The sequence below is a fragment of the Neltuma alba genome, unplaced genomic scaffold (assembly GCF_004799145.2).
Source record: "Neltuma alba isolate B1F8T4 unplaced genomic scaffold, ASM479914v2 tig00003082_pilon, whole genome shotgun sequence".
Classification (NCBI taxonomy): domain Eukaryota; kingdom Viridiplantae; phylum Streptophyta; class Magnoliopsida; order Fabales; family Fabaceae; genus Neltuma; species Neltuma alba.
Genome location: NW_021633133.1, coordinates 556,819 through 582,632, shown reverse-complemented (window position 1 = coordinate 582,632; position 25,814 = coordinate 556,819). Strand labels below are relative to the sequence as shown.

General features: G+C 36.7%; 2 protein-coding genes across 5 annotated transcripts; one reads left to right on the top strand and one right to left on the bottom strand.

The window, feature by feature from the left end:
• The first annotated feature begins 9,384 nt into the window (after positions 1-9,384).
• Positions 9,385-12,658, top strand: LOC114740210 (pentatricopeptide repeat-containing protein At3g02330, mitochondrial). The gene has a single exon (XM_028928329.1). It carries the CDS (start codon positions 9,775-9,777, stop codon positions 12,436-12,438), a length of 2,664 nt encoding a protein of 887 aa, XP_028784162.1. The 5' UTR covers positions 9,385-9,774; the 3' UTR covers positions 12,439-12,658.
• A 683-nt stretch (positions 12,659-13,341) lies between these two features.
• Positions 13,342-25,740, bottom strand: LOC114740218 (acylamino-acid-releasing enzyme). Of its 4 annotated transcripts, none has more exons than XM_028928339.1 (19): positions 25,095-25,179; positions 24,437-24,553; positions 23,895-24,070; positions 23,475-23,784; positions 23,015-23,236; positions 22,724-22,930; positions 22,566-22,634; positions 21,659-21,797; positions 20,537-20,688; positions 20,360-20,442; positions 20,131-20,252; positions 19,961-20,039; positions 19,465-19,642; positions 17,626-17,686; positions 17,210-17,332; positions 15,389-15,586; positions 14,224-14,292; positions 13,728-13,804; positions 13,342-13,638 (listed from the first exon to the last, which is right to left on the bottom strand). In XM_028928339.1, exons 3-19 carry the CDS (start codon positions 24,043-24,045, stop codon positions 13,575-13,577), a joined length of 2,304 nt encoding a protein of 767 aa, XP_028784172.1. In that variant the 5' UTR covers positions 24,046-24,070; positions 24,437-24,553; positions 25,095-25,179; the 3' UTR covers positions 13,342-13,574. The 4 variants fall into 4 exon arrangements, with proteins under 4 accessions (XP_028784172.1, XP_028784171.1, XP_028784168.1 ...); XM_028928338.1 differs by having other exon boundaries at positions 24,441-24,553; XM_028928335.1 differs by lacking the exon at positions 24,437-24,553 and having other exon boundaries at positions 25,095-25,737.
• Between the last annotated feature and the right edge of the window lie 74 nt (positions 25,741-25,814).

Below are 25,814 nucleotides of genomic sequence, written 5' to 3'. Positions count from 1 at the left end.
CCATTCGAACAAATAGGTTATTGCATTTCTGCCCCAATTTTTTTCCCTTAAAATCCACAACCCCCCGCCCCCTTTTTTCCCCTTTTGCATTTCTTCTATTGTTTGCTCGGGTTTTCGGATTTTAAAAGCATTGAAGACGGGCACCGCTTTTGGAAACATATAAATAAAGGACGAAGGAGACCAGGCATCGGGTTCGGACCCACTTCAAACTTGTTTAGAATGACCATTGAAAAGTTAAGAACATGACACCCTAAAATTCTTAATAATAACTAATTAATTAATTATTTTTTTCGCCAACAACTAATTAATTATTTATAATAAATAGATGATTATTTAAAAATATTTTATTATTTATGTGTATTTGAATTATCTTTTTATACTAATTTCTTAATGTACTACTTAAAGCAAAATAAATAAATATAAAAGTCAAATTAAATTTTATACTTGGAAAAATGGTAAGAAAAGCCATCAAAATAGAACAATTATAAATTGGGACCCATGACAACATTAGTATGGGTTTTAACAACAACAATATGAGTTTTGACAATAATTTTTGTGAATGAGTCCCTGTGTGTAATTGTTTTATTTTAGCAGTCTTTTTTTTTTAATACTATTTTCCCATCATGTTTTATATTTAGGATAAAATTAAATATTTAAATATTTAAGGTAGTATGGCGAGTGACGGAATGAGAGGAGGGAGAAGTGGAGGACTGGGGACCGATGACGGGCGTGACCGAGATAACAACGGGGATGGCGAGGGTGGCGATGGTAAGGGGGTACTAAGGTAGGGCTGAATGTAGGGACCGAGGGGTTTCCTTTTGGTTTGTCTGGTGATGAGAGGTACAACTTAGGGGCGAAGGAGGGTAGTGCAACATCCCAAATTTTATTTGAGTTTATAAATAGTTATTTATAAAAGGTTTGGATTAAATCTTTGATTAAAAATATATATAAAATAATAAATTTAAGAAAATGAGATATTTAAAAGAGAGTCAAATAAAACAAAACAAAATTGTAAATAAATGCATAGGTATTTAAAAATAAAAGTAGAAAAAACAAAATGATGATGGATGACAATGATCATAATAATAATAATATGAAATAGATTGGAATTCAAATTTTGAATCTGTTATATAAATTCTAATAAAATATATATATTTATAATTACATAAAAAAAAAGATTTGAGTTTAACTTTTAAAACAAAACTTTTGATTGATTTTGGTAGATTTCATACAAGTGGTTAATTGCTTAAGTTTAATGAGATTTCAATAATAATAACAATAAGATAAAATAAATAAATAAATAATTAAATGAAGATTTATTAATTTTAAAAATATAATAACTTAACGCTACTTCTTACCCAATCATTCTTTATCCTTTAGCCACCACTCAATTTCTTCTTTAGCTTTTTCACTACTGTGGACTTGTAGTTTTTTAGAAAGCGTTACTCCTTCTTCTACTCTTAACATTCCATCTTCATAAATCAAAATAGATTCAAGGTAAATTTTTCCATTCTTGTTTCTTTTTTTTTTTATTACCTTTCTCATAATTCCTCTTTATCTCATTCCCTTCGTCCTTCCCCTTAGTCCATTGTAGGCCTTCTTATTATCATCATTTCTAAGCTTACATATATTTATTAAGGTGTGTACCTACTTTTCTTTTCCTTTTTCGTCTCTCTCTTATTTCTCACATTTAACAACTACTATTCATAAATATACACACATATACATTAATAGTAAAAAGGATGAGAATGATTTGACACTATTGACTACTGTTTTAAAACTTAACGTTTCTTTCTTCATTGATTCTTTTTCCTCCCTTGTCCTCTTCCTTGTATCATGCATTTTTTTTTCCAGATTTTTTTCCCTCTTCGTATGACCATGTGTGTGTGTATATTTATATATATGCTTGATGGAAATATGAATAAATATATATACACCTCTTTATATCATCACCCTTTATTTCGTGTTCGATACTCCTCCCTTCTAATAATAGGTGTGTATATTTATATACATATATAGGCATGTGTGTGTGTGTATATATATATAAAAGACATTCGGTAATATATGTACATAGTAATTTACGAATGGTTAGTGGGATAAAGGCTATATATATATATATTCTTGAACTTTACATACAGTAAGAATCTCATATAAGTTATTATGAAATGTAAAATTTTAATAGGTACTTATGAAAAGTTAATGGGAAGAAATTAATAATATGGATTGTGGGCTCTAGGATAACTTTGAAGTTTTAGAGTAACTTTCATGTAACATTAAAATAAGTATAGGACATAATTTTTTTGTCTCAAATTATAAATTAATATTTTATTATGTTGACTTTGTAGACTCTCTTCGAGAGCCTTCTTGATTGGAATTATTATTGTGATTGTTGGAGAGCTAGAAGAAACTAGGTAACTTGGGGTTTTTCCATGTGTTTGTAGTCTTTATCTATCATGATTAAATTTGTATTGACTCTATCGACTTAATTGGTACAAATAAATAAGACTGAAAAAGTGAAAGGATATAATAGTATTATTTTATGTGTTATTTGAATTCTCTTGCAAGTATGAATGTGTTTTGGTTGTTTTGTGAAAATTTATGGTAATTTATTTTCTTTCAAGTATGCTTGTATATATTAGATTTGTTACATATTCATAACATGCATAGGTGGTTGGACTTGGGAGTTTATGATATTGATATATGTGACAAATTGTGACCACATGGTTTGCCTCCACTTACCGCAAAGTGGTTGGCCTTTTTAGGGTCCTGTTTCTTAATACTTACCTAGCCAGGTTTGTAGAGGTGGAACATGTGACAGTGACATCTCCTGGTTCTTTTAAGGAGGGGAGCTATAGTCCAGGATTGAGCTCTATATCTTTGGCCAGATACATCCTAGGTACTAGAGTAGCTTTAGTCAGTCTAGCGTGTGGGCTAGAATGTGTATAAGCCTATGGTTCCAATCAGCAGAATAAGGTTGGATGGAGCAATAAGAGAGGAAACATCCATTGTATGTGAACATGGTATATTATTAGATTAGTTATATATTTTGCTAACAATTATTTAAGCTGTTGTAATATTTGTTTGCCTAGCTAATATGAAAATGTTTGGGTAATGATTGTATTTGCATGGTTGAACTCTGGGTTATTGAGATGTTTGTGCTCACCCCAATTATTTAACATTTTCCACGTGACAATTCTTATAGGGAGTAAGGGAAGTTACTAGAGGAGTGAGCTAGGGGCTCCTACACTTCTCAAGTACATGCTGAGTTAATTTGATTATTTACCATTTACCATGACCCTAAGATATTAAATCATTATTTTGTTAATTCCTTGAATTGATAGACTTTAGCACTTTATTTCAAGTTTTCTCCACTGGTTATGTTATGTTAGACTTTGAGACTATAGACTTGCATATTTATTCTCGAATCATATTATGGGTTTTATTGCTCATGTTTATTTGATGTGGTGGTTAAAAGGCTGAGTCTTTGAGTGCTAATTTTATTATTGAGACCTTAAGATTAAACTAGTTTTATATGGTGTTTTGAGTAGCTTAGAGAATGGGTGTTACGGGGAGTCATGGAGATCCAATGCGAAAAAAGCCTGTTCCTTTATCCTATCACGATAAGCTGCTTTCCCTTGGGCTAGGAGGATATCTCGTGCAGCATGATGAAGAAGAAGATATAGTACAGGGGTGGAAGGCTTACTTTCACAAAATGAACTCCCGTGACGAGGCCAAATGTGGGGCGAAGGATTTAGAAGGCGAGGGGCTACATGAACAGGTTACGGCAAGTAAAACTCCTATTTTTTGGGCTTCTGCAGATGAGTATGTTGAGTGGTGTTGACTGTGGATGAACTCCCTCATTATCAAGATTCTAGGTGCAGACATACCTAACTGTATTATTAAGGATCGAATCCATCATATGTGGTGTCCAAATGACCCTTTGAAGATGATTCCACTAAATAATGCCTACTCTATTATCTCCTTCACTATGAAAGAGGATCGTGACTACACTTTTCAGGAGGTCCTTGGATGATCGATGATCACTACCTAATAGTGCAACAATGGAGACCTAATTTTAATCCATGGAAAGCGGATTTATAGCGAAAAATAGCGGCATGGGTAAGACTACCAAATTTACCAATCGAGTTTTATAATGTGGAGTCATTGAGGAGGATGGGAAACATGATTGACAAGACCTTAGGGATTGACAGGTTAACCTCTATTTATGATAAAGGTGGCTTTACACGTTTATGCGTCGAAATTGATCTCTAGCAGCCGCTTCTACTGACGTTCTTTGTGTTTGGTGAAGATCAGCCAGTCGTGTATGAAGGGATGCACCAAGTGTGCTTTCATTGTGGAAGGTATGGTCATCAGAAAGAGGAGCGTCCTTCTACTTGTTAGGAGGCTAAGCGGGATGAGACTCAAGTGAAGGAAGCAACTGACCAAGGATCGAATTTGGGAGGGGGTAATAACACAGATATGCAGGGTAGGCCAGAGAAGAAGGCCCTAAAAGAGACCACCAGTGCAGCTCCGGTAGAGGCTAGCCTGTATGGCAAACTGCAGATTTTACGCCTGGATTTAGCGGTGGACCTATTAAAAGTGATAGTAAGGGATTTGGATCCAGCACAGAAATCAAGGGATTCGAAATAAATACAGGGAAGAATAAGGGGGGATCAAGTTGAAGGAGGATAAGAAGAGGGAGTCAGTGTCAATAGTTTCACGTAAGGTAAATGATAGGAAGGCTTTTAGTGCTTTGACAAATTTAAACCACACAAGGGATAGGATACCAAAGTCTACTGAGTGGGTCCTGGTTGGATCTAGAAGGAACTTGGATAACAAGACGAGGCCCAGAAGGAAAGAAAAATAGCCTCCTAATAGAGAGAGGCTAAATTTAAAAGACTGTTTGGGCTGTCGGAAGGAGCCTATCTAATTCTTCAATCTGTTCTTGCCTTGCGGGATGATGCCTCTAGATTTACAGCCCAGGATGAAAATATGAACCTTGAGGCCATGTAACCAGGTGATGGTGAGATCGAGGAACGTGATAAATTGAACACTGGCTTGCATGGCAGTGGATCTTTGAGGCTGGATACAGGACATACAGTGGGACTAGCTCATAACCAAGGGGAAGAGGTTTTGTTATATATGGAGATATGCAAGATTTAGATAAGAGTCATGGGGTGGACTAAGCACCCCAGTCTTCTCTAATGATTTCCTTATAAATTTTATGATATGGAATGTACATGGCACAGGCACACGGAGCTTCCCCGCTCTGATTCGTGATTTGAAGAAGTATCATAAACTGGATTTTCTGGCTATTGTTGAGACATTATGTGACAAAGCTAAAATGGATAAAAGAATTCAACATTTTGGGTTTGAACAGTCTACTGTGGTTGACTCAGAGGGGTAGAGTGGTGGTATTTGGTGCTTATGGGACTCGTATATCAAACGGGTCTGTGTTTTGGAAAGACATGCTCAGTTTATTCATCTTTAACTTACCATTTCCCTGAATATTACGTGGTTGCTTACTATTGTATACGCAAGCCCATATAGTACTGCTAGAAGGAGGCTATGGGTTGAGCTCTCTCAGTTAAGCCATAGTATGGATGGCGCTTGGGCAATCGGGGGTGATTTTAATGCTACTTTACTAGACATAGAAAGACATTCAACTACTCAGTTCCAACTTACACATGATAAGGAGTTTGTGACATGGATTGAGGACATTGGAATGCATGACTTGGAGTTTGTGGGACCTAGATTCACGTGGCAAAGAGGACAAATAGAGGCTCATTTAGACTATATTATAGCTAATGGACAGTGGATAGACATCTTTCGTCATGCAGCTATTTCCTACCTCCCTTTCTATAAGTTAGACCATCAACCTCTCCTCCTTCACCTAGATCAGATGACTCCTCGTTGTCGTCCTCAGTGGCCTTTCTGCTTTATCATGGCATGGGTCTTGCATGTTAAGTTTGATGAGTTCGTTAAAGCTAACTGGAAATTTGATGGCTGTTGGCCTGAGAATATTCTTCATTTTGCCAAAGCTTGCTCTATGTGGAATAAAAATGTGTTCGGGCATACAGAAGCTAGGAAGAAACATTTGTTGAGACGACGGGATGGGATAAATAATATACTAGCTCGTAGAGGTCGTGATCACTACTTAGAGGGATTGTAGTTTGCTCTATGGAAAGAGCTTAAAGATATACTCCTCCAAGAATTGTTACTTTGGGCTCAAAAAGCTCAATTAGAGTGGTCTGTCTTTGGAGATCGTAATGCTCGCGCCTTTCATTGGCGTGCAAATTCTAGAAGGAAAGCCAATTGCATAGAAGCACTCCAAGATGATGCAGGCAATTAGATTAACAAAGTTGACGTCATCAAACAAATGGCCACGAGTTATTTTGTGAACCTCTTTGCTGAGAATTCTTGTGTTAGACCAGAATTGGATTGTGGGGTCACTTTTTCTAGTGTGGATGGTCAATTTCTTGCCCAATATGGGAGGGAGGTCAGTGAGGAGAAGGTCAGGGATGTGCTATTTAGTATGGGTGCATTAAAATTGCCAAGCCCGGATGGTTTTAACCCTCTTTTCTATCAGAATCAATGGGGTATGGTAAAGAGCTTAGTTACTGCTTTTGTTAAATTTCTTCTTCGTAACCCATAGGAGATCAAGTCTATTAATGGGACCCTTATTGTTTTAATCCCAAAGAAAGACCCACCAGAGACATTGAGAGATCTTCAACCTATTAGTTTGTGTAATGTCATCTATAAGATAGTGACAAAGGTGATTGTGAATCAGTCGAAGCCTATCTGGCTGCTTGTGATCTCTCCAAACCAATGTAGCTTTATTCCTGTGAGACATAGTAGTGATAATATTATAGTTGCTCAGGAAATGATCCATTCTATGCATGGCATGAAGCATAAAAGAGAGGCTATTTGGCTATTAAAATTGACCTTGAAAAGGCGTATGATCGGGTGAATTGGAATTTTCTCAAGCAATGCCTTGTTGAATTAAATATTTCCACTCATTGTATTAATGTTATATCTGAGTGTATCTCTACAGCAAACATGCAGTTGCTTTGGAATGGGGACAAGGCTGGCGTTGTCCGAATGCAAAGAGAAGTGTGCCAAGGGGACCCTATTTCTCCTTATCTCTTTGTAATTTGTATGGAGAAGTTTGTGCACCTTATATAGGCAAAGGTGAATGTTGGTGACTGGAAACCTATTAGAATCACCCTGTTAGGGTTGCCTATCTCCCATCTTTTCTCTGCAGATGATGTTATGTTGTTCGTAGAAGCTTCTTTGCAATAAGTGGGGGTGATTCACAGATGTATTGATAGATTCTGTGTTGCTTTTGGCTTGAAAGTTAACGACTCAAAGACCTGGGTCTTCTTTTCTAGGAATATTAACCACAATAGGTGTAGCGAGATCAGTACTACCCTAGGCTTTACCCAAACGAATGACTTGGGCAAATACTTAGGGGTTCTGCTTCACCACAAAAGGATTTCAACTGAATTGTTAAGGAGGTAGTAGATAAAGTTAAAATGAGGCTCTCTAAGTGGAGAGCGACTTCCCTTTCTACAACCGATTGTACAACTTTAATTTCGGTGGTGACTTCTGCTATTCCTTGTCATGTTATGCAGACTTGCCCTTTGCCTGTTATGTCATATGAGGCTATTGATCGATGCAACAGATCCTTCTTATGGGGTGGAACTGATGAGCATAAGAAGATTCCTCTCATGGTCTGGAATGAGGTATGCAAACCTAAGAAATATGGTGGACTTGGTCTACGTCATGCAAGGCTCCATAATCAGTCACTGATGATGAAAGTTGGATGGAAGTTGACCAAGCGAGAGATGCCTTGTGGGTATGGGTGGTCAGAGATAAATATAATTGTGGTACCAATATTATCCCAGGGATTGATAGAGCTTGGCCAGACTCTAACTTATGGTTGGCTATAAAGGCAACATGGAGCAAGGTTAAGGAGAACCTGGAGAGAATAAGTTTGGACGACGTACGATGGAAAGGGAGTAAGAGTGGGGAGTTCAGTGTAAAGTTAGCTTATAACTTGCCTAGAACAAGTAGTATGCAAGTTGATTCCTTGTGGGAGAAGATTTGGAAGCTGAAGATCCTATAAAGGTGTCGAACCTTCATATGGGTAACAGCCCATAAGCGCCTCCTTGCCAATGCTTCTAATAGGAAAAGAGGGCTCTCAGATGATGATTCTTATCTACTGTGTAAGGGTGACATTGAGAACCTTATTCATATTTTGTGAGATTGTCCACATAGTAGTAGCCTTTGGAGGGCGATGGTGCGCCCTTCAGTGTGGTATGCTTTCAGCTGTAGAGAGTTTGATGATTAGTTCAGATGGAACTTAACAAATGGAGGAAGTAAGGAACGAGAAGAATTGAGGGCCATGTTTGCTGTCATATGTTGGTGGCTCTGGCAGTGACAGAATTTATTCGTGTTTGAGTAGAAGAAAGTCTCGAATACTACGATTATCTCCAGTGCTCGGGCCATGGTTACTAGCAGCCACGAAGCTCATGAGAAATACTGCAAGGCAAAGCAACTCTCTGGGCTACTTGGGTCTCACCAAGAGAAGTGGGTAGCGCTGAAGCCAAGGTGAATTAAAGTAAACGTTGATGGAGCGTTCTTGCATATGACCTATACTAGTGCTTGCGGGGCATCCTTCGCGATAGTGCTGGGAGCTTCCTTAGGAGTTTCGTCTGCCGACTGAATGAAGGAGACAGCATCACTGCAAAACTATAGGCTTGCATTCACTGCCTCAGGATGGCATGAGGTATGGGCTTTAGACGCGTTATGCTAGTCTGATTCTAAGGAAGCAGTGATATTACTGACACAAGCTGGTCCTAGTTTGCACGAGGATTTATAGTTGGTAGAGGAGGCTAAAAGCTTGCTTAGTAGAACTTGGGATGTTAAAGTTAATCATGTGAGACGGTGGTATAACCCTACAGCTGGTCACTTGGCTAAGAAAGGCCTGTCGATGACACCTGGTTTTTACGATATTGAGTACCCTTCTCAAAAGCTAGAGGTTATTGCATTTAGAGAGAAGGGGATGTAATCATTGGCTTTCCTACCTGATATTAAAAAAAAAAATTTAAGAAAAAATGGCAAAAAAAGGCTGTTAAAATAAAAAATTACAAATAAAAACCCATGACAATATTAGTATAAGTTTTGATAATAATAGTATGGGCTTAAACAAAATTTTTTGTAAACAGGTCCTTATATGTAATTTTTCTTTTTTTGCTTTTTTTTTTTGGGGTCATTTTCCCAATATCTAAACCGTTTTTAATTGCACTACTAGGAATAAGTACGTGAAAAATGACAGTATTAGCTCCAACAAGCACCTCAAGCAACAGATGAAGTTTGAAGAAAAGGGCTTATATTTGAGTTGGTTGGGTGATGCAACTGCTTTTGCAATTGATTTATTGTTATATGAAACTTTTATCATCTTTACCAACTATATAAGACTCTGATTTCATGCATTGTGCTTTTGAATCTGGGTTCTGCACATTAAAGTATGTAGCGCTTACTCATCGTTCTGGATATTATGCCTTCTAGGATGAATCGGACAGTGGACAACCAGGCACTTCTGGAGCAATTGAGGAATCAGCAATTAAGCTGATCTAATTCCATACGACTTGTGATGATGAAGAACCAGCGACTTCAGCGTTGTCCAGAACCGATAAATTAGCAATTTTAAACAAGCTATAGCTGTTGAGTGAGAACCAGGAAGACTAATCAAGGGCATATGTATGTCACATGTTACTTCACATTGTGTTTCGCCTTCGGTATTCAAGGCTCCTCTCACCCCAGGAAAAGCCATTTTACAAATCCCTTTCACAGACTTGTGCATTTTGCACAGTTGCATCAATCGAACCAAGCCGCACGAGGAGAACATTTTCTGATATTTTCCATCAATGTTCCAATCTGAAAGCTCTGGATCCTGGCAAACAGGCCCATGGTCAGATGATTGTATCTGGTTTTGTCCCTACCATCTATGTTTCCAATTGTTTGATTCAGATGTACTCAAAATGCTCCCACATGGACTATGCGTCTCAGGTGTTTGACAAAATGCCTCATCGAGACTCTGTCTCTTGGAACACTATGATGTTTGGCTACGCGGGAAGTGGAAACATGGTGAATGTACAGTTCTTTTTTGACTCAATGCCTAAGAGAGATGTGATTTCTTGGAATACTTTGATCTCCTGTTATTTGCGGGATGGCTCCAACCAAACGTCAATTGAAGCTTTTCTTCAAATGAGAACAGCAAATGTGCAACCAGATCATACTACGTTTGCTGTTGCTCTGAAAGCCTGTTCTGGTCTGGAAAACTATAATTTAGGAATACAGATTCACTGCCTTGCAATTCAAATGGGCTTGATTAATGATGTGGTGACGAGTTGTGCTGTGGTAGACATGTATTCAAAATGCAAGAGGCTAGATGAGGCTTCCTTGGTTTTCTATGAAATTCCTGAAAAAAATTGGGTATGTTGGGGTGCTATAATTGCAGGGTGTGTTCAGAATCATCAGCTTGTCGAGGGTCTAAAACTTTTCAAAGATATGCAAAGAGAAGGTATTGGGATGAGTCAGTCAACGTATGCTAGCATTTTTAGAGCTTGTGCAGAATTATCTGCATTTAAAGTTGGCAAACAATTGCATGCCCATGCCTTAAAAGCAAACTTTGAATACGATATCATCGTGGGAACTGCGATATTAGACATGTATGCAAAATGTCAAAGCATGACTGATTCTCGAAAGCTATTTAATTTGTTGCCCAGTCCTGGACGTCCATCATATAATGCCATTATGGTTGGATATGCTAGGCAAGGTCAAGGTAAAGAAGCTCTGGGGACTTTCCAGTCTTTACATAGATCAAGTCTTGGCTTTGATGAAGTAAGCTTGTCCGGTGCATTCTGTGCTTGTGCGGTAATCAAAGGATATTCAGAGGGGATTCAACTACAAGGATTAGCATTCAAATGTAATTTAATGTTTAATATTTGTGTTGCAAATGCCATTTTAGACATGTATGGTAAATGTGGAGCTCTAACTGAAGCCTGTCTAGTGTTTGACGAGATGGTAATGAGGGATGCAGTATCTTGGAATGCAATCATTGCTGCTCATGAGCAAAATGAAGAAGTGGATAAAACACTTCCACTTTTTGTTTCAATGCTGCAGTCTAAAATGGAACCAGATGAGTTTACTTATGGTAGTATTCTAAAAGCCTGTGCTGGCAAGAAAAAATTAAACTGTGGCATGGAGATCCATGGAAGAATTATCAAATCTGAAATGGTATTAAACCCATTTACTGCAAGTGCACTTGTTGATATGTATTGCAAGTGTGGGATGCTAGAAGAGGCGGGGAAAATTCATGACAGAATGGAAGACGAGACAGTTGTTTCTTGGAATGCAATCATTTCAGGATTCTCATTGCAGAAGCAAAGTGAAAATGCCCAGAGGTATTTTTGTCACATGCTTGAAATGGGTGTACCGCCAGACACTTTCACGTATGCTACAATTCTCGATACTTGTGCTGATTTGGCCACTATTGAACTTGGCAAGCAGATTCATGCTCAAATCCTCAAGCTACAATGGCATTCAGATGCATACATAGCCAGCACTCTGGTGGACATGTACTCAAAATGTGGAGAAATGCAGGATTCCCAATTAATGTTTGAGAAAGCACCTAATCGAGATTATGTTACATGGAATGCCATAATCTGTGCTTATGCCTGCCATGGTCTCGGAGAAGAGGCCATTAAAGTATTTGAGGAGATGCAGCTTCTGAATCTCAAACCAAACTGTGCAACCTTTGTCTCAGTCCTCAGAGCTTGTGCACATATGGGTTATGTAGACAAAGGGTTGCATTACTTCCAGAAAATGCAAAGCTACTATGGTTTGAATCCTGAGTTGGAGCATTACTCATGTATGGTGGATCTCCTTGGTAGGTCAGGTCAAGTGAGTGAAGCTTTGAAGCTTATTGAAAGCATGCCTTTTAAAGCTGATGAGATCATTTGGAGGACTCTTCTCAGCATCTGCAAGAGGCAAGGGAATGTAGAAGTGGCAGAAATAGCAGCAAATTCTTTACTACAATTAGACCCTCAAGACTCTTCTGCATATGTTCTTTTATCCAATATTTATGCTGATGCAGGGATGTGGCGTGAGGTCTCAAAGATAAGAAGAATAATGAAGGATTATAAGTTAAAGAAGGAGCCTGGTTGCAGTTGGATTGAGGTAAGAGATGAGGTGAATGCATTTATTGTTGGAGATAAAGCGCATCCAAGATGTGAAGAGATATATGAGAAAATTCATTTGCTTCTTTATGAGATGAAGTGGGCTGGATATGCATCAGATGCTCATTTCATGTCTGATGATTTGGTAGAGGATGAAGAGCCTCAGCAGCTAAGGGCAATCTACACGTGTTAGACGTAGATATAGAAACACATCTAAAAGGGATTTAGATAGTTCTCCCAAAAAAAAAAAAAAGGATTTAGATTTTCACTTAATTAAAATTTTGTGTCCCCCAACTTCAATTGGAGGATTTATTGGGTCTCAAACTAATGCCAACCATCAGAAAAAATAACTTGGACCATTAACATTTTTAATGGTTGGGAACGATAATCATACTTGAGTTATGATCTTTAAATTATTTCTGTGTTTAGTTAAAGAGATGGAGCCCTTGAATGCTGCGACTATTGAATTGAGATTCCTATGACTAAGGGTATTAAAGTTAAGAGTCAAGGGTATATAGTAAACAAGATATGTATTACATAAGTGGGACTTGTTTCACCAACCTTTCCCGTCTTTTTTTTTTTTTGGCCAGCAACCTTTTCCCGTTTTACGTCTTCAATTTTTCATGCCTGTTTTTTCCTCCCAATTTTGAATTCGATTGTTAAATTTGGGCAACATTGCTCCCTTTTTCCGATGCTTTTAGAGCAACATTGATTTTTTGCTAAAACTTTCAAAGTAAAAATAACAAAGCAAGAAAGCACATTCATGCTTGCATAGAATTATACATGGCATAAAATTCAATGTAGCATGTGTCCGTTTGGCTTCCGTTAGAATAAGGCAATATTACTCTTATTTTAACACTTTCGAAGTGACACTAAACCCACGAGAAGTTTTGAGATATTCACAAGTGAAAACTTTTTAAAAAAATTGGACCTTAACCCTTAGCTAGTTAATGCCCTGTTTAGGACAGGAAAGTGTTTTTTCTTTTTGTTTTTTTCAGGTAAGTAGGGACATTGAAGAATGTGTGTGTGTGTGTGTTTTTTTTTTTTTTTGGGGGGGGGGTGTTAAGAGTATTTTACTATGCAAAAGAAAGGGAGATAAAAAATCTCACCATCGGCTGGCATAACGCAGGTTTTAATACCTCGAGAATAATGACAAATATTATGATCCATTCATATCCCAGACTATGATGTCACAGAAAAGGGGAAAGAATTGAAGGGGGAAAATAACAGTTGAGGAAAAAGTTGATATAGAGTTTGTATCGCAATATTCCTAAGGCAAGATCAAGTAAAACAATAGCCAAATTCAGAAGGCATTTAGAAAATGCCTGCTCATTTACAATACTTCTTGAACCATACACCAATATTAATGAAGCTTTCAAAGTCAGATTGTGGCCTGCAAAATTGTTAAACCAGATTGTCATATTATACATTTTTATGATTGTTTTCGTGAAAGGAAATAGGTTGAGGCAGGGATTTATATACCTGTCAATTGCATGAACATCATTGGGAAACACTATTATTTTGGTGTCAACTCCTTTGGCCTTTAGGGCCCTCGCATACTACAATTAACACATAAGTTTTTATCATCACTCAATTTGAACAAGAAAGCAATCAGCTCAAGCTATGTTTTGATGAAGGGCAATGCCTGATGCAATAAAAGGGAAGGTTTCACTATAAGTTTTCCCTTGCATTGAAGTAATTGATCAGTGAATGATATTTCAATTAACTTGCAAAGCCCCGCCTCCATCCTTTTTTTTTTTTTAATAAAAAAAGTAATATAAAGACAGGTCCCAGAAATATATGCCTTTTACTCTTCAATCCTTGGATTGGTTCCAAAATTAGTCGTCCATGATTGTTACAAATGCACATTTAGTCCTTCAAGAGTATGGAGAACGAGGGAGAAGTTTCAGTGAAATACCCTTAACAGTGCAAGTAATTGATAAAGCACATCGATTGAGAGTAGAATATAAGTACTTACTTGCAATCCATTAGAAATCGGAACACGAAGATCTTGTGCACCGAATAGGAAAAGCGTTGGTGTTTTTACCTGCATAAGTAATCAGAAAACAATCCGTATTTGCAATGCCAGACAGGAGAGAGTGAAGAAGAAGAAAGATAATAAAGAAGAAGTTGTAAAGCCTCATTGCAAGCAGAAACATATTAGCTAATGCAGTTTGCTCAATATGATTATCAAGAGAGAAAAAAAAAAATACATTTTTTGTTACCTGTTAAAATTTTTTTTTTTTCTAGCTTACTTAGACTAATTATTTCAACACATCTCCCATGTTTAGCTTAAGCTTCTTCCAACACCTTCATGTGTACAACAACAACACCAATAAAGCCTTACCCCCACTAAATGGGGTCGGCTACATGAATCATACAATGCCATTGTGCTTTGTCAACAATCCAGTTCTCAAATATGTTGTTGACCAGGAGGTCTCGTTTAATGACCTTATTGAGCATTCTTCTTGGTCTTCCTCTGCCCCTCTTTTTAAGACTCCATAGTATCTAATCTACTCTCCTCACCGGGGCATTGAATGACTTTCTCTGCACATGTCCAAACCACCTAAAACGATGTTCAATCAATTTCTCTTGAATAGGTGCCACACAGACTCTTGCTTTGATATTTTCATTTTGAATCTTAGCTTTTCTCGTATTTCTACACATTCATCTTGACATCCTCATTTCTGCTACCCCAACTTTGTGATCTTATTTTCCATTTATCGTCTAACATTCACTACCGTACAACATAACTGGTCTTACAGCACTCTGATAAAATTTTCCCTCAAGCTTCTTGGATGCCTTCTTATAGCAAATAACTCCGGTAGCCTTTTTCCACTTTAACCAACCAGCTTATATTATATGAGAAATGTCTCTATCAATTTCACCATCTTCATATACAATAGATCCTAGGTATTTAAACCTTCATGTGCAGTTTAACTAAAATCACATGTCCCCCTGAATTTTAAATAAACTGGCCCTAAAATCTCAATATGTAAAGGTTTACATGTATGTTGAAGAGTCAAGTAGTGAGCCCATAAGGAACTACACCAATCATTTGGCTTTTCCGTTGGAAAATGCTTCAAGACTAGAGCATTACTAACGTAATTTAATAATCAAAATGCTACTTTTGATTAACATACCTTCGAGAGATGTGAAATTGGAGACTTGCTGTAAAAAAGAGTGAGATCCTCTTCTGAAGGTGCTTCTGTATACTTACCTATGCCAGCTATTCCATAGGACTCCACATAGCACCAGTCAGGGATATCAGTTATACCAACCATCAATGAAAGGTTACAAACAGGGTTTCTCACAGCTGCCGCAACAAACTTCTCTGGTGCCTGTAGCAATCAGGAAGGCAAAATAAAATAGCTACAATCAAAAGCCATCGTCTATTTTGAACATAATATTGTGGAAGACCCTTTTCTTTTTTAATTCTTGACAGGAATTCCTTACATCCTTTTTGATCATTAATAATGTTCATGCATTCTTGATATTAATAATTTTCTTAACATCGACCAATCACCTTAGAGTATAAAAAAATCCCTGCCTCTAGCACATGTGCAAAACATAATTATCAACAGAAATAGTAATTTACAAGCTTAATGTTATGTTTGGATGGAGAGAAAATGAGGGAGGAAGGAAAACTAGAAAGAAAAATGGGAGCAGAAGTGGTTTTTCTTCTGTTTGGATGGGGGAAGAAAAGTGGGAGGAAAGAAAAGTTGGGGAGAAAATGAAGTGGGTCCCACAACCCATTTTCCTCCCTACTTTTCTCTCCATATATGGGGAGAAAATGAGAAGAAAACATATTTTTCCTCTCTACCCTTACATATATTTTTTCAGAAAAATAATACCTATTTTTTTTTCCCCCATCTTTTCACTTTATTTATTATTATCAAGCCTTTATTCTGTGTTTGCTTGATTAAAAAACAAAATAACTAAAATTACAAAAATCCTTCTAAAATGAACTGAAATGAAAAACAAGTAGAGTCGTTATTTTGGTTTTTTTAGCATTACATTACACAAAATGTTCTTTTTTTCCTTTTTTAGCAAAATTATTTGATATTAAAATATATCTTCATCAGATAATTTGATTTTAAATTATATGATTATGTTAATGTAAATATGGTTTTTCATTATGATATTTAATTTGATTTTAATCAAGATATATTTTGCTATAATAGAAAGGGTATTTTAGTCATTCATATATTTACTTATTTTCTTTCCTTTCTGTTTTCTCTTGTTCATCCAAACATGAGAAGTGATAATATTTTCTCTCCAATTTTCTCTTCTCTCCATTTTCTCTCCTCTCATTTTCTTTCCTCTCAACTTTTCTTCTTATCCAAATAGAGGGCAAATACACTTTTGGTCCCACAGTTTCATAGAAGTTTCGCTTTTATACCCTGTTGAAAAAGCAGAAGGAAATGTTGCCCCCTTAATTTTTTAAACCAATCCAATTTTGCCTCCTGCGTCACATCATCCGTCCAAAATCTAACATCAAAGTTTAAAATCTGCGAACTTAGACATTATTCATATGGAACCATTAACCCACCTGGATTTAGCTTTCAAGTCAGCAGACAGTGTGGATGGAGATGTGACAAAGGGCCAAAATTAGATCTTTATAGAAAATTAGATCATTAGTCATCAAAGTTTACATTGCCTGTTTTGCACCAAAGGGGCTAAAAAGGTATCAAAGCCAACATCTTAATAAGAATAGCACGGCTACTAAGATTGAGTAGACAGCACTGAACACTCTGAACTAGCATTCTCGTGGCAGTTTAATTTTCAGCATGAAAACTCATTTAAGGATCAAGATATACTAGAAAATCCAATCCAAGGGTCAAAGTTCGTAACAGACTGGAATTACAATTGTTTTAAGAAAACAAAAGGACTAGAAGGAAAATTCTGCAGAAAAATGTATGGATCAGAAGTCACAGTAAGTATGATCATTAGTGATATAGCACCTGGCCAATTAGGTGGGTTGTCAGAAAGCCACCATGCGAACCACCCAGCACTGCAATCTTTGATGGACTGGCAAGTCCTAAGCTAATGACATGATCTACGGCAGTGATAACATCTTCAACATCCTATACATGATGAACACATCAGTGGCCAACCAAAAAGCCATAAAACTATAAAGCAAGAACAATTTAAAAAGGGAGATGTGTCCATGTCCAACACACATCAAACACTTGTGTTAGACAATACATGACACCTTAAATTACATATTCAGATTGTCATATTGTGGTGTTAGTATAAGTATCAGGTCCTAGTTCCTGTTAGTGTTCATGCTTCCTAATCATAGAAGAAGCTTTGAAAGAAGAATGGCTACCAAATAAACTTGCCAGCCTGTTTATGGAAACAAGCGAACAACAGATACCTGAGAACCAGCTTTTCCAGGAAGAGATTGTAATGCTTCCTCACCAAATCCTATCGAACCTCTGACAAGCAGTATCAAGTAAGAAGCCTGCAAAAGGACTAATACTAGACATTTCTTCAACTATGATTAAATATCCAAGACATTATACTATGTGCGATCATCCAGGCATCTCATAAAAGGTGCAATATCATTCTTTCTTGAAAGAAAAGAATTCAGCATGATAACAAATTATAGCTCTGAGTAGTAATAGTATATAATTGCTAATCTAATCACCCATTTTGAACCAGAACACCCAACATAGAGCGCATTTTCTACTAGAAAAATTAGTCTATGTCACCATCCATGAGCACACTAGTTCAGAGATGCCCACACCAAGCAAGCACTTATCCATTCCGGTGGGTACAAAGAAACAGAGAATTTCTTGCATCGAGTTACATGTTTTTTTAACTGTTATTAAAACTTATATATCATAAAACAGTGAAGGTGCGGTGAGGACACAACATACTCTGAATCTGGAAGAAACTGGCATGTTGAGTGCAAGCCTGTAGACACTCTAATGTAGGGTAACTATTGACTGAAACTTAAATAGGAAAATCCTTTAGTTGTGAGAGACTTGTTTGAAAGTTGATTTCCAAGTCTCGAACTTGACTAGATATTTTCACCAAAAAAAAAAAAAAAAAAACCTTTTATGCTTGTAGCCAGTCAATTTATGAACAGAATGAGGAACACTTGAAAGGATGTATCTAATCCTTTGTACATTAAAAATGACTTCTAGAAAAGGCATATTCTTCAAGGGCGACTGTAGGTCTGACATCAAATAACCCTAGGGCTATTTATAGAGTCCTCAGTATAATAACTAAAAATAAAAATAAATTTAAACTAATTGAAACATATATAAGAAATAACCTAAATATCCTAATTGAAAATAATATAAACTAAACCAAACTTACGGAAAAAATGATTACTAAAACCTAAATTACCGAATCCTAAAATAAATCAACTATATTTCCCATCACAAGTGCATGTGTCAGAGTGTATTAGGAAAGTCTATTTTAATTCTGTCGTATCTTTCCTTATTTTTTCAGAGATAGAATTAGAATTTGATTTATTTTAGCTCCATGTATCCTGGGATCTGATTGACTGGACTCTAGCAACTTCTCCCACTAATATCATTGATCCCTTCTGAGATGAACATTATGAGAGAAACAGACTGAATCTCACTCTTGTTCTCCATTTAATTCTTCATTTCTCCCTTAGATGTGAACTCAAGCTCTATCCCAGTATCCCAAATCAAACTTAGCACTGTTAAATTCTGGTGGACGTGGGCGTCCACTTACTTATGTTAGGAAAAAGCCCATGAATCCAGTTAAGGGTAATTGAGGTATTTTGTGCATGGCCGTCACATGTGAGAATATGGGGTTGGTTAGTAGAGTCAGAGAGGATTCTGGTTGGTTTCTGGAAGAGCCTATGCCTCTCAAAGGCATAGGAGCTTTCTGCTTATGGCTAGTGTATTCCTCCATTAGACCTCCAATCTGTGGAGAGTTTTGTTATAGAACAATACATTTCTAGCCCTATTTCCATCAAACTCCTGAGAGCACACCTGCACAATTTATGATTTCAAAAGATCAAGTTCTTTTATTCTATTTCTTTTTCCCCCGGCCTCCTAGCTAGCACTTTCTGGACATTAACTCAAGGCCTATAAGAATCACTGAGATAATGGGAATCCATCTCTTTGATCAAAGTAATTAAAGAATATAAATTATAATAAAAACATAAAATGATAATGTTTGAAATTTCTGGCCTTGATGAATGCTAGAATGCCAAGCGCGTTTCATTTACCTGTAATTTACAATCAACAAACTATAAGCAAGAGAAGATAAGAAAGCCAGTGACTTTGAAAAACTTGAAACTGAGACAGCGTGCGGCCCCCCATGAAGGATTGCAATTAGGGGATCACATGCATCATTTTTCTTGGTTTTTGATGACACAAATATAGCTTCAATAGGCTTCCTAGCACCTGAAATTGAAGTGAAAAATTAAGGGACATATGAAAAGTATTCCTCCAGCAAAATTTCAATGTAATCTCACATTCCATAATAAAAAAGAAAGTAAAAAAGACTATATATTAGGTAGCTAAGTACTCATCCCAACCATCATATTTATTGTAAATATGAACTCTCTTCTAACTCATAAATGATTTTCTCATTGAAGACATTACAAGTGATCAAGTTTCTCAATGTTGACTGTTTTCTCTTGCAAGTGCAGTCACACTTAAGCATAAATAAGAGAATTCTATCTACTCAATACTAGTCGAGATAACCAAGTCAACAATCACCTTTGGTTAGGTTGTCAGAAGCAACTTTCACGGGGATTTTCATTACACTGAACTGAAGAGAGGACAGCAAGGATCTCACCTGTAAATGCAAATGATGTACATTTTAGGATATCATATATTATTTACCTGCAAAAGTAAATAATATAGTTCCGAAAGGAAATTACATAAACCTTGTCAGAGCATCTGAATATGGGACTTGGTACATTTGACCAACTCCATGCTTTAGCATTATTTTTCTTCTCAATAATGGTGCCATAGCTGATTTCAGGAACATCTACTGGGCTACTCAAAACTGGATAAAGTTGAACAAAATTGAAGAAAGTGACATGTTTTTTCTCAACCTCAACAGGAAAGGTTAAAAAATTGAGAATAAAAATAAAGCTAAACGTTTGATGATACCAGAAATAATATTGTTCCCATCCAATGCAAGAAGACTCCATGAGAAATCTGAGTCAGCAGGGGTGATACGTGATACTTCTCCACTATATATGACGAAAATAGATGGAGTTGATCATAAAATAGTCACGTAAGATTTGCACAAAGCAAGCAAAAATGCATTTCCATGGTAATAGTTACCTCGACACATTCACTGAAAGTAAAACCTGACAGCTACACCAAACAGACGGTAAAATCATAGTGCACCCATCAGAAAGCCAAGGATTAGAAAGGACAGTTGAACAATACAGCCCAGGGAAGCAACCATCCTCCGCACACATCACAACAGGAATCTTCAAAATTGATGAAAGAAAACCCCAATTATTTATCAAAAAGTAAAGAAGTATAATAGAAAACTTACTGTGTACAGTGTAGGAGAGATGGAATTAAGTACATGTACTGATTTGAGCCCTTGATCTTTACTGAAACTGAGTTGGGCTAGTATAGTGCAACTTATAATTGTATGAATCATGGCAAACCTACTGGGTACTTGAAACTAAGAATCTAAATTTAATTATGAACATGAATCTAAATAAGTGTCCCAACTAATATATTTTCTCCTATGGCTTAGCTTCTAACATAACTATGAAAATCCTTTTTCAAGAAATTGTAGCATTTCATTGCAAATTTTCCAAAGAAGAAGGGTGAGTTATATGTTGAACAACATCCAAGCAGAGGAATACCGGTTTAATTAATTTTGCTTTGAAACAAGGGCACCTTTTTATAGTGAACAACGTCCAAGCAGAAGAAAAAAACATCTTTTCAATTCAACTAGTAATCTAGGTTTCAAAACATTTCATAAAGGCCTGGTTCATAGAGAGTTGAGAACACTGCAAACAACCTCATCAAACTGACACAAGAAACCCAAAATCTTATCAAGGATGGATGATATCAGTGTATAAGATTTTATCAAGGCCAAACCCAAAATCAACCCTTAAAAGAGAACAAACTTCATTTTGTTTAAATGCAAGTCGCATTCTATCATCAGAAAATTATGCATAAAACCAAAACAAAGTTGAGCATAGAACACGACCTATCTTTCAACTTATATGAGCATTCCATACTTGTTTTGAGTTTACTAAAATATAAAGACCAAGAAGCCGAGTTTTATGACTAACTAGGTGGGCTCTTTGTGCATTCACAACTTGTGAATATTGTGATTCACAATAAATTTTGTATCTTATATTTACTGATATGTATTGATATTGATACGAGCAAAATTAACAACTCATGGATTACAATAGTCACAAATGAAGTGCTTACCACATCATAAACTTTTACAGATTTGTACTGCTTCACATCAGAGGGCCAATCAATTCTATGGAGTGAATTTGTTGCAGAGTGGGCTCCAGAATCCACTGAACTTTTTGCAGATAAAAACACAAGGAACTTCCCATCTGGGCTGGTATGACATTCATTCATAAAATTATCATGATAAACTTCTACCTTAAAAAGGATCAGATTCCATTTAAAGTAGGAATGTAAACTGACAAGGTACTGCAACATTTCTGACCACTTATCTCACTCAGGGAAAAGTTTTTTTAAAAAACAAATTACGGTATACAGTCAGTTTTAATCAGCATGACTTATCAGATATAGAGGGAGGGCCTTGGCACAGAGGTAAAGCTGTTGCCATGTAACCTGTGGTCACAGGTTCAACCCAAGGAAACAGCCTCTTGCTAAAATGCAAGGTAAGGCAGCGTATTAGTAGACTCAAAGCAGGTCCAACCCTCCCCACACCATGTGCGTAGTGGAAGCTTCATGCATTGGGATAGAGCTTTATATCTAACCAAAGAAAAGTAAACTATGCTTGTGTAAAAAAGGAAAAGGGGAAAAAAAAAATGGCTACCAAAATATATCATATATATTCTTCACTTGTTGATGTCATGAACCTTAAAGTCCTTTAAAGGAAATTCAAACACAAGAAGTTACTGCTCAAAATTAAAATCCAATTTTAGAACACATTTACGCTACCCTGTCATCATTAGTTATTTTCATATCATCTTGTCATTGATTTATGTTTTGCATAAAACAGAGAAAAGTGTACAAAAATGTTCTATTTTCCAAGAAAAACCCCTTCCTGATCAAGAATATGAAACAACGAGAGATCAAGTCAAACAAATAAAGAATGGTAAGAAATTCTAAAAATTATATGATTTTACAAGCCTACCTGAATCGTGGAGAGAAAGCACTATTTATAGTCCGGGTTAGGTTTAGTGCCTGGAAATCTTCAGTTGACCTGCATCAGCGTATAACTTCACAGTTTAGTAGCATAACAAAATGTAACAACATCCAGTGTAAAAAGGAATTTAAACTAAGGAGACTCACTGAATCTCTGTTTCATTAGCATTTGAATCATGGTCGGGGGCTCTAACAGCATATAATGCACAAGGTCTATTATAACAGTACTTCATACCAAGTTTTCTTGTCTCAAATGACCATCCGACAAATACTAAATATTGTGCTGATGGAGCCCACACAACTTGTCCAACACTTAAAGATTTGTCAATTCCTTTGACAGATTGTACCTCTCCACTATACAAACATGAATTCGGTTAGGTTTATTATTGAAAAAACATAAACCCCGCATTATTCAAATCAAAATATTTGATGTATAACCTTTTGATGCTTATAACAAAAAGCGCAGGTTGCCTCTTTCCTGAATATGTTTCTCCCCAGTTCTCCTCCCAAGCCCCTTGACCTTTCCAGCTCCCGCTATCCTTGTCTGTCAAACCACCTTTCTTGTAGCCCTGATCGTTGAAAGCAGGCTTTGCAGGGGACGGCTCTTCAGCTACATATGCTATACAAGTTTCATCCAAGTTCCAAGAGATTCCCTCAAACCTACACCATAGAAGAAGACATGAAACTTTTGACTTGTGCTAAGAACTTCCTAAATTATTGCCTCTGTGCAGAGGCTATTGCTTTTTTTTTTTTTTTTGTCCCCTACATTTAAAAAATAGTAGAACATTTGAAGTCAGACAAGAAATACCAGAGACTAACTTGAGGTAAAAGCTACTTGTTTCACCATGAACAATCTAGAATCTCTGAAAAATAAAAATAAGCACACATGGTAACTGACCATCCATCAGTATATACTGAGCCATGCACTGACTGGGGGATATGGAATTCCTTTTCCAAGTGAGATGAATTCCATATTTCAAGGTGAGAAGAACCTTCATTCTCAGGATTTCGAACTACCAGAAGTCTTGAGCCAGAAGGTGATGGAACAACTTTAGATGCTCCAGACATCTCTATGGGAAATGGAGCCCAATGAAATTCTACAGAGCTGTTACTTCCTTTAGATATTGTAGAGGATAGTATGAACTTCTTTCTCTTGTTTGCCAGAAGATTTGGTTGGCTAATACAAAACATTCCCTGAGCGGGCAGTGCTGTGGCAAATATTCAAGCATAAAGAAACATCAATCGCAATAAAGCTAACTTGAATGATACAAAGAGTTGACATAAGGAAAAACAAAAATGTTGAAAACAGTGCGCTTACCACTGTCAGAATTAAAAATCCATGCGTTGTCAATATTGGAGATGCTATTGAATTCCAGAAGTAACTTAGACTGATAAGCATATTCTTCCTCAGTCATATTATCCAAACCCAGTGGCGTTTCCTTAGGTGCATCAGCTTTTGCACCATCCATTGCTAAAACTACCCGAAATCTTTTACTGAAATTGCATGACCAAAAATTTGATATCAATAAACAAGGACGGTTATATACCGTGTCACTTAAACGATGCATATATATATCATGACAACGCCACAATCTAAATGCCCTGACAGGAAAAAGACAATAAACAATAAATTCTCACATCATAATGAAGGAAGGACAAAGTAAGAACATGCATTTCAAAATAATCAAACAACCAAAAAAATGTGATAAAAAGATGGGTTAAACTTGAAAGCATCTTTTTTTGGTGAAAATTATCAAAGAAAATTAACATAAATAAAAGGAGCAATATTGCGCTGAGCAGTTTATGAATGAAGAAATAACAAAAATACAAAAGCAAGCATAACCGAAATAAGTGGCGGACACACTTTGCTTCAACCGCTCTATTTATAACTTATCAACAGTATGGCTTGTTCTTCAAACTCCATGGTCCATGCAACACCCAAGGTTCACAAATAGTTTTCTTTATAATTTTGTGATCCTATACAAAATAAAAATGATAATTTTAGATATCTGGATTGAACCAAATGAGATTAGTTCATCAAAATAATACTAACAATCCAGTTAAAAAATAATAGATTTCTTCTTAGTCTACTGCGCTGAAAAAATTGTTACAATCTAACCGGAAGTATTGCAATGTCTAGTCCATCGATTTCGATAGGGGGTATAAAATTATATTTCTAATGTTTTTGCTTTATCCTGCCGTAAAAAATAAAGCGGCCTGACCAGAGCGCATTTGGCTCTCTAAAATAACACTCCTATAATAATCAACTCTATTCTCCGCTTATCTATTAGTTGTGATGAATCAGCGATTTTAACGCTGTCCGAAACAAAAACAAGCTGCAGCCATTCAGTGAGATGCGGAAAGACAAATGAAGGGCATATACGTATGACGCTATAATCGGCAATCAATATATCAATTCAAAGTTGAAATCAAAAGTTCATCCTGAAACATACTTATGAGTAGAGAGCAAAGTAGTAATTGGGGGGGAGAGAGACAGAGACAGAGAGAGGAGACTCACGAGAGCGAAGAGACGCGTTTAAAAGGAATGGATCGATGAGATAAACGAGTAGGGAATCGCGGCGAAGGCACGCTAATAGAACAATGCCTGGTGCTGAAGTGTAGTATCCTCACTGCCATGTAGATATTTACACGTCCTCATACTTTCATGGAATTTGTAATTAAGTCCTCATAGTTTTGTTTTTATCAATCAACTCCTTGTTGATTTCTGTCACAGCCTTTCGTCCCTGAAGAACTGAAAACAAAACCAAGGACCAACGCTGAGTTAGCCGGAGCTTCTGAATCTGAAGATCAAGCGGAAATCGTGCGATGAAGACGATAAGGGCATAAAGCAGCTAGATCGACTGAGATAGAACCCGAAAAAGACTCCGTAGTTTAAAAATCCATCTTCGAAAGTCCAACTTGCCGGAATTTCTTGATTCCTTCAGGAGATTGTCTTCCTTCTCTAGTTCTGAGGCTGCAGAGTATTGGTCTCTATCTTACCTTCTCGTTAAACGATAACAAGGATAGTCCACAAATATACATCCGAATTAGCTGTCTTGCTCAGAAATATCAATATGCTTTGGATGGTGAAAGGTGGAGAAGAGGTCCAAGGGATAGTAACAACAAGTGGTGTGACAATGTGGCATGCAAGCCTCCATTGTTGTGTGCTGACCCTTCACTTCACCCTTCCATCCTTCAATGTCTAGCTCTGGTCGCGGACGGATGAAAGCGTTTTTTC